The sequence below is a fragment of the Calypte anna genome, chromosome 9, assembly GCF_003957555.1.
Source record: "Calypte anna isolate BGI_N300 chromosome 9, bCalAnn1_v1.p, whole genome shotgun sequence".
NCBI classification, from domain to species: domain Eukaryota; kingdom Metazoa; phylum Chordata; class Aves; order Apodiformes; family Trochilidae; genus Calypte; species Calypte anna.
The window spans coordinates 24991627-25000677 of NC_044255.1; the positions used below are offsets into that span (position 1 = coordinate 24991627).

Sequence of the window (9051 nt, forward strand, 5' to 3'; positions counted from 1 at the left end):
TCATCAGCAGGCAGCACCAGAGCTGAGCCCTTTCCTGCAGGGAAATCAGCTTCCTACAAAGGGCTGTTATTGGCAGGGGAAGGAAACACATTTCTTTAGAGGCTTGCCTTTTGAGCAGCCTCCCCCTGTCCCAGAGATGCCTCTGGTGGGGAGCTCGTGCTGCGTGTCCCTGTGTGGGCAGGGGACACTGACACCCAGCTCTGCTGTCCCCTAAGGCCTGAGGGTATTTATGCTGCTGGCAGCCACACTTTGGGGTGAATCCCGTGGAAATCACTTCTCTGCTGGCCTCCCATTTATTTCACTATACAGCTCATTGCCAGAGCTTTGTCTTCTATTTTCTAATGTCATGTATATTTCAAAAGGTTTATAAACAAATACTCCTGAAGTTTACCTGCTGCCTCACATCAGCTGGGATAAGAGCAAACCACATTTCCACACTTCCAGGCCAAAGCTAAAGATGCCAGAAATAAGAGCACAATCAATTCAATACTAAAATATGGCATTTGCAGCCTGTATGTTGTTTGTGTGCAACACAAGCAGCAGGAGCAGAGCTTTTCCACCCCCATGCTTCCAGACCTGACTTACTAGTGGGTATTTAAAGTGTCTGTGCTGAGGCTGTCAGGTCTTGGTGGGTGTCAGGTGAGAAAGAGCCCTCTGGAAAGGTGTAGAACAGAACCATTTGTGGAGATTGTATTAACCCACTAATGATGGAATCCATTTACTAAGAAGCAAATATCATTACAGTGGGAGGGATCTCACAGCAGAGCTGAAAAGTTTTCATGAAGAGCAACAGTGAACTAAGAATGTGAAGAAGAAATTAAAAGAGCATAGGCAAATAAATTTTAAAAGAATACAGGTGATAAATTAAACACAGATTAATTACATCTAAAAGGCTCCAAACCCAGCAGTCTGCCCTTCCCCTTGCTGCCCCACTGTCAGTCAGGGTCCCAGGGCTCTGCCTGCAGCACCAGCAAGGAAGGACTCAGAGTGACATCCAGGTGTGTGCAGCTGGGGGCAGTGACCCCAGGGAATGGCATGGAAATAGAGGTCAGCCTAAACCTGAAATGCTGACACAAAGCTGGGTTAAAAAGGCAGTGAAATATTTTAATTGACTGTTAAAGGTTAAGCTGTTTGGGAAGGAGCATCACTCCACAACCCGGCCAGCATGCACAGCCATTGCCTGGGACAAACCCAGTGAGTTTGGGTAAAGACAGATCCAGGAGTTGATCCTTCCCCCCTGTCAGGTGTTGGTGTCACACATTGTGTGGTCACTGCAGGAATAAATCCCTGCAGAAAGGAGAAAGGGATGGAGGGCAGTGCTTCTCTGGCCAAAGAGAGGTGGGAGGGGGCACCAGGTCAGCCCAATACCCCCCAGACTGCACTTCTATCCCCTCTGCTGGGTGAGGAGGGGGTTCTGTGCCCCCCATGTGCCCCCCATGTCCCTGGCAGACACAGCAGCATCCATCTGCCCTCTCCTTCTGAGCCTGGGGTGAGCAGCCCAGCTCCCCACAAGGGCTCACATGTCATTTATGCTGCAAACCTCTCATCCTCTGTCTTTAGGTCTATGTTGCCATCTGAAGAGTCACCTGGAAACATGAATCGACTGCAGTCAGACAAAAGGCAGAAGAGAAGTGTTTCACCATTTCAGTGGAGCAGTTTCAGAGGGAGGTTGCTAGGTACAGTGCCAGTAACGCTGGGGCTGCAGATCTGCTGCCACTAAAAATAGTTACAGCTTCACCAGCCATGCCTGACAGGCAGTGTGCATGCAAACAACCCCGGCCTTCATTTAAAAAGCAAAACCTTTCTATTCCTTAAAATTATAGACAAATAAGGGGATCTATTTGCTACAATTTAATTAAAGCAGTTGCACAGCCTGAGCTTAACTACCAAGTAACACCCTCTGCAGACACCACAGTCACATTTCACTGGTGTTTACACCCAAACTGAGCTTACTCAACAATATTAGAACCAGAGCACGATAGAAAATATAAATATTTTCACTTATATCAATAACATACTCTGTAATTGATTGCCACAACATTGGTTTCAATTCACAAGTCTTATGTCTTCAGTCAGTCAGGTTCAGGGCACAGCACCTGCTGTTAGAAATGATCCAGTAAAATGGGAGACAGTCCTATCTGAGCTGCTAGAGTTGTCTGGGTCTTTGGTGGTTTGTTTGTTTGGTTGGTTTTTATATAATTTTAGAGTTAAGAGCTTTTAGTGCAGAGCTAACCCCCCCTCCCACCCACCAAGGTCGCCTGCACAGTTTCCAGTTTGCAACTGGACATTGACGATCATGGTCCCAGTTTGCCACTGGACATTGACAAGCATGGTCCCAGTTTGCCACTGGCTTTGGTGGTTGCTCAGCAGCTTGGGGTACACATTTGATACCCACATTCAACTTCAGGCCTATGGCTTCCTTCAGAAAAGTTACCAGTTACTGACCACTGCAGCTAACAAACTGGGTGAATAATCAAACAATGAAGAGCTCAGCACAGAAATGTGTAACCCCTGTGTTATGATATAGCACCAATGGAGCTGGTCCAGTCTAAAGACAAAAACAAGAGGAAAAAAAAGCATCCCAGGAAAGCAAGTATCAGGTTTTGTCACGCCTGGGGCCAGCACCTCTGCCTGCTGCAGTCCTGACTTCCCAGGTGGGTGGCAGGGGGGACACAGAGCTCTCTCCCCATGGCTGTGTGTCCAGCTGCTGATGGGACAGAACCAGCAGCACTCCTGTGTTCTGCCCAGCAGGGTCCAGACCCTCTGAGCACTGCAGCTGGAGCAGGCTGGGAAGCAGCTCACCAGGACATGAGCAGGGTCAGGCAGGATGCTGCTGGCTCACTGTTAGGTTATTTCATTATCTTGGTGTCATATGAGGGGGATTAAACCAACAAACCCCAGGTGCCATGTTATGAACATGTACAAACTGACAGCAGATCATGTGTGGGTTTCACACTGATTTCATTTTGTATTAAAGATTACCATGTGTGGGAGTTAATGGGCATAAATGAGGGGGGGAAAAATAAAAATTAACCCTGTGAGCTGGAGGAAGAGAAATGTAGCTACTGACTAATAATTGGGTTTGGTGTGATCACTGGAGAATGCTCCAGCAAAGCTCAAGTTCTAAGTTACTATCTACCCCAAACCTCCTGGTGTTTTTAGTAAATGATTTGTATTTATTAGAAGATTTCCAACCACACCATGAGGACAAAAAGAAACCAGAAAACCACAGGTTAAAAGCCTGACCATGAACTCAAGAAATCCTTAATCTCATTCACTAGTCAAAGGCTAACCCAGCACAACCAGGGCAGGCAGAATTTCCAGGGACTGAGTGTCTTCCCCAAGTCTGTTCCAGTACAGAGAGGAGCCCAAAGGCAAACCCTTAACCACAGCCCCAGCAGCTGCCCAGGAGATGACAGCTCCAGCCACCATCCTGCTGCAGAAAAGCTGCTTGCTCTTTTTTCTCTTGTCCCTGAGGTGTCCAACCCCAGCTGGCCAGAGCCAGAGCCATTCCCTCACAGTGCAGGGGAAAAGAAGTCATGTGAAAGAAGACAAGAATTTGGTGTGGTGTTGCAGGGGCCCCAGCTACCCCACATCAATTATGACAGTGCTGGAAAAAAAACCAAAAATAAAGAGCAGCACCTCTGCATGAGAGCATGAAACTCAGCTCTAAGTTCCAGGGGGTCCAGAGGAGGCTGTGACCCCTTGGTCTGTGTCCTGCAGGGAGGAGTCCCATGGGAGCAGGACACGGCTCGAGGTGTTGGCTCTGCAGCTCATAGCATCTGAGAGATGGAAAATAAACCATGTGTGAAATGTGATTAATGATCCTGCTGGGTGCTGGGTGGGAGCCTCCCGTGGGCCCTGCTGGGGTGAAGATGCTGAGTGCAGCTGCTGCCTATGGCTGATCATCACCAGAAGTGATCTGAAATAAAATATCAGAGCAGACCTGGTCCGGGAGCTCACCTGGCACACAGCACCGTGCTCTCCAGCGAGGCAAGATGGAACAGAGGGTGTCCAACAGGTCCTGAGGAGAGCCCAGCCACACTGCAGGCCTTGCATGCCCAGGAGATGCAGGGAAGGCACAACCAGAGGGGCAGGACCCTGCTGAGCTCCTGGGAGTGGATTTCCTGGGTGCAGGAGATGTCCACTGCAAAGAAGCTGCCTGCAGGACCAGCCTGGCTGGGGGGCTTACACCCTGCTCTGCCTGGCTTGGATCTTTTTTCCAGACACGGATTAGCAGAACACTTTTTTTCCTAACTGGAAGAGAGAAATAGAGCACAAAAAGCTGGGAAATGAACAGGATTTTAACCAGAGAGAAAGCAGATGTGAGGAATATCCTATTCTTATTCTCTCTCCCCAGTTAATTCATCTGCCATCCCAAACAAGACATGCCTGAGTTTAATGAAGTCTCAAATAATCACATAATAGAAGTCATCTATTGTGAATCAGGCCCATTCACTGCTGATATAAATGGGTTGTGCTGTTCCCCAGCCTTTTGTCAGTAGGGATTAATTAGCAATTGACCCTTGGCTGGGACCTCTTCACTACCTCCACATTTTTCATCTTATAGGGCTAAATGAGATCTTAACACTGCTGGAAGCAGCTCCGCTTCCTAAGCTTCAGTTTAATGTCTCTCTAGGCTATAAATCAGTACTTTAATTTATCACTAGGTTACATATCAAGAGTGAATAGTCAGGGTGGAATTGAGTTTATTATAAATATGTTCTGTTAGAAGACACGGTATTACAGTGACTGAAACATGCTGATAAATTTTCCATTAATGCCCAATTCTGAATATGAACACGGAGAACCACACTTTACATACTTTACACTTAGCCTTCTAATAAATAAGTTCAATAAATAGGGATTTTGCAGATTATGAAGCTGTACGTGTGAACAGAAGCTGCTTTACAATGTTGGCAAAAAATAACTAGAGCTATTCTTGTTTCTTACTAATCACTGGAAATCAGTAAGTAAAATACCAATATTTTACTCTTACTACGAAAACTGGAGGAACGAGGACCTGTTAAAATCACCCTTAAGATTACACAGAACTTCATTTTGTACACTAACTTGATAATTTAGAGCATGCTTTCATACCATTTTTAGCACACAGTATTTTCAAATACACTTCTTAAAACTATGAGACACGAATAACACTGCCCATGTAAGATTTCATATGTGCTCTGATCACTACCCCTCGTGTTACACAATACTGTGGTGTGACTAAGTTTGGATGACCTATCCCACATTTGGAGAAGATACATAATAAAGGGACGGATTTAGTCTGTAGTATATTGCAACATCTTGTTAATACAGAAATTTATTTGTCACAATGCAAAGCAAACCTAGTCCCCCATTTATTATCTATATATAATCCATGTATGTATATTATCCATGATCATAACTATTTTCTTGGGAAAAAATGCTTACTTTACCTCTAGAGATTACCAGGAACAGAACTATTCTTGTATCACATGAGAACACGGGTGACCCAAGTGACCATGTGTGTACTTGTTGGGAAGGTACAGTTATTTTCAGCCCACAGGTTTCTCCTGCTGTACCCATGGAGAATTCCAGCAAGGCTCCCAGGTGCAAAGCGGGCTCCTGGGGGGAGCTGCCCGTGGCTGAGGGGCCAGTTCACCTGGGAGCCAATTTGCCTTTAAGGGGGGTGCCCAGGTTTTTCATGAACAACCATTGCAACCTGAAAACAGAGTCATGCACACACCAGGAAGCCTACCTTTTGTAAAACACCAGCACTCAAAAAGACTGAATCAGAAACGCTACCAAACTATCAAATAATTATCAACACTAGAAGTAGATGAAGACATAATAAAGCTGCAAAAAAGGTGAAATAACTGCATTGTGACTTGGATTTAAGTGCTTGTTGACCACAGCAAGTGAGCGAAAGGCTAAGCGTGTGGACTTGAGTCTCAGAAGAGAAGGCACAGCTCTCTCATTTTGTTTCCTGTTTCTAAAGAGAGGCTGATTGAGAATGTTTTCAAAGGTGGGAGACTAAGTCATTAAACCAGAAGCACTTGGATGGTTTCCTTCCTTGAGGGGATTTACTTCATTTTACTTTACCTGACACAAGTCAGAAAGAAATGAGAACATTGTAAGGAGGAGGAAGGATAAATTTTTATGTGTTATTTTCCATTAAAATTCTTCCACTGACTTTGTTAAGCTTTCTCTAAGATCAGAAAATGAGGCTTTACCTAAAACAAATTTGAGAGGCTGGTTGGTTTTCCTCAGACACTTGTAGCACTACAGTGCCCTACTGTCTCAAAGCAGAGGATTTATTTTTCAAACCCACTCCCCAATCCTTCACGTTCAGTCACAAACTGGTGTCTCCGTTCTGTTTATACTCAGCTAAAATATTGAGAGTCATTTCCTCACTTTTGGACTGCACGTTGTGTTCACTTCTTCTGGATGATTTCCTGGTTGCCCTGGAAAGACGCCTTCGAAAGGTATCACCTGCCAGAAAGTAAAGGATGGGGTCCACACAGCTGTTGAGGCTGGCCAGACCTCTGGTCACTTGGTAAGTGGCATAAACCTTGTCGTTGAAGGCACACATTTGTGGTGTCTGAAAATCCACCCTGGCTCTTAGATTTAAGGTCTTCATCACATGGAAGGGAAGGTAAGACACTGCAAAAACCGTCAACACAATGATAACCAGGTAAATGGACTTCCTCCTGAGAGGAGAATTGTCCAGATCTTTGTAAATCAAAGCTTTCACAATGAGCCCGTAGCAGCCAAGGATCAGTATGAACGGGATGCAGAACATAAACACGGTGGTGCACATGCTGTAAATGAAGTAACTTCTCAGGTAATCATCAGCTGTTGTGTCGTAGCAGGTCGTGGTTTTATTTTTCCTGATCCCTGTCCCTGAGTAGAAGAGTATTGGAGAGATGGCGGCCACCACAATGACCCAGACCAGGCTGCTGATGTACACCGCGTTCTTCTTCTTCAGCCTGCCCAGGGACTTCAGGGGATGCACCACTCCTGTGTACCTGTGCACGCTTATGCAAGTCAGAAACAAAATGCTGCCATACAGGTTCACGTGGAAGATGAACCTCTGCAGCTTGCACATGATATCTCCGAAGATCCAGTCTGTTTTATTGAAGTAATAAAAGATGAGGGCAGGCAGAGTCAAGACGTACAAGAAGTCGGCTAGCGCCAAGTTGAACATGTAAACTGAGATGCCACTCCAAGGCCTCATATGGAAGACAAACATCCAGATGGCCACGCTGTTGCCCAAAAACCCAGTGATGAAGACCAGAATGTAGACGGTGGGCAGGTAATAGAACTGGAAGCCAGTTTTGGTCAGGGAACACTTGGTGGTGGCATTTCCCACAGACCAGCCGCTGCTGGATAACAGGTTGGGTTCAGTTCCATTCAAAGCAGCCGAGAAGAGGACTTCAGTCATGATCCTTCCCCCAGAGTCACATCGGCCAGAGGTGAAGCAGGGAAGTCTCTATAGGAGCAGCAATTAATCTAAAACAAGAACAGCGCAGAGAAACCCTCACTGGGAGGTAAAACCTGCCCTGCTTCTCTTCCGAGGGTTCCAGCGGCTGTGCTCGGCTGAGCTCCTTCCCCACCCGCGCAGGGCGGCCAAGCGCGGACCGGCCCCGCCGCACGCCAGCACCCAAGGGCGCCCAGGCGGGCACTGCCTGCTCCCGGCGGGCACGGGCACGGGGCAGGGGCGGCAGCGGCGGAGAAAGGGGCAGCGGGACCAGAGCGGGGCCGGTCGGGGGGCAGCGGGACCCGGCGAGGGGCAGGGGGAGCAGGGGGAGCGGCCGCTCCGCCCGCGTTCCTCAGGCGAGCGCCGCCGCCCCGACCGCCTCCGCGCCTGCCGGCCCCGTCCCGCAGCCCGCCCGCCGCTGCCCTCGCTTCCGACCGCTCCCCCGCAGCCCGCACGGTTCCCCGGCTCACCTCATCCCGCCCGGTCCCGGTCCCGCTCCCCTCATCCCGCCCGGTTCCCTCAGCCTCCCGTCGCCGCTCCCCGCCTCACCCCCAGCCTCCGCCGCGCCCCAGCCCGGCTCCGAGGAGCTCCGGGGCCGTCCCCACCTGCCTCCCGCGGCGCCCCTGCCCACCCGTGTTCGCCTCTCCGCGCCGCCGGCAGCGTCCGCCCGGCGGGGGACGGCGTCCCGCCCGCAGCTGCCCCGGCCGGGCCGGCTCCCATCGCCGGGCAGGGCAGGGCAGGGCTGGGCAGGGCGGCCGGGGGCAGCGGCTCTACGGCTTCTCGGGCTCGGGACTCCCCTCCATGCCGCCGCGGGGAGAGCGGCCGCAGCCCCTCAGCTGCGGGAGGCAGCTCGCCGGCCCCGAGCGGACTGCGGGCGGGACGAGGCGTCGACACGGCCCAGGGGCGAGCCGACCGCCCCCCGCACCGCCCTCGCAGGCGGGCGGTGCTCGGAGATCCCCGCCCGCGGCACGGGGCGGCCGGGACTGGGGCTGCGGGGCCGGGCTGGGGGCTGCGGCCACCCTCGGTCACACGAGTGGCGAGGCTCGGCGGAACTGCGGGAGGCGGAGGCGGTATCGGAGCCCACGGGTGTGCCCGCGGAGTGATGCCGTCGGGGAGGCCAGCGCCGAGCGGCTCGGTGACAGTGTCACTCCTCTGCCGGGGCTCTGACAGGCACAATGCCGGCACACGGGACAACCCAGCACCGTCCGGGGCAGAGCGCTGGTCCGCTGGCCCTGCCGGGCAGCCGGGGCTGAGGCGGGAGGATCCCCGCAGTGACACCGTGCCTGGGCAAAGCCCCTCCGTCCGGCACCGTCCCCGGCACCGCCAGCACCCCGGCCCCCCCGGGCGTGCTGCTCCTGAGCCGCTGCCAGCAGCCGAGCAGCACCTCCCTGGTTCTGCTTTCCCTCGTCTGCTCTGCAAGCCAGTGTAAAGCTCCACCAACATGTTAATTGCAGTAAATGGAACAGCTGAGCAGAAATATGCTCTACTGACCTCTAATTAAGCGCTATACATTTGGCACTTGAGTCAGAATACGATCATTATTTATTGTCTTAGCAAAACACAATCTGCTGGTTTCAGCCATTTCTTCC

General features: G+C 50.7%; 1 protein-coding gene across 3 annotated transcripts; it reads right to left on the reverse strand.

The window, feature by feature from the left end:
• Positions 1-4692: 4692 nt before the first annotated feature.
• P2RY1 (purinergic receptor P2Y1) lies at positions 4693-8388 on the reverse strand. Of its 3 annotated transcripts, none has more exons than XM_030455989.1 (2): positions 8094-8388; positions 4693-7494 (listed from the first exon to the last, which is right to left on the reverse strand). In XM_030455989.1, the coding sequence occupies exon 2, from the start codon at positions 7424-7426 to the stop codon at positions 6335-6337; it is 1092 nt and encodes a 363-aa protein (XP_030311849.1). In that variant the 5' UTR covers positions 7427-7494; positions 8094-8388; the 3' UTR covers positions 4693-6334. The 3 variants fall into 3 exon arrangements, with proteins under 3 accessions (XP_030311849.1, XP_030311851.1, XP_030311850.1); XM_030455991.1 differs by having other exon boundaries at positions 8068-8333; XM_030455990.1 differs by having other exon boundaries at positions 8012-8096.
• Between the last annotated feature and the right edge of the window lie 663 nt (positions 8389-9051).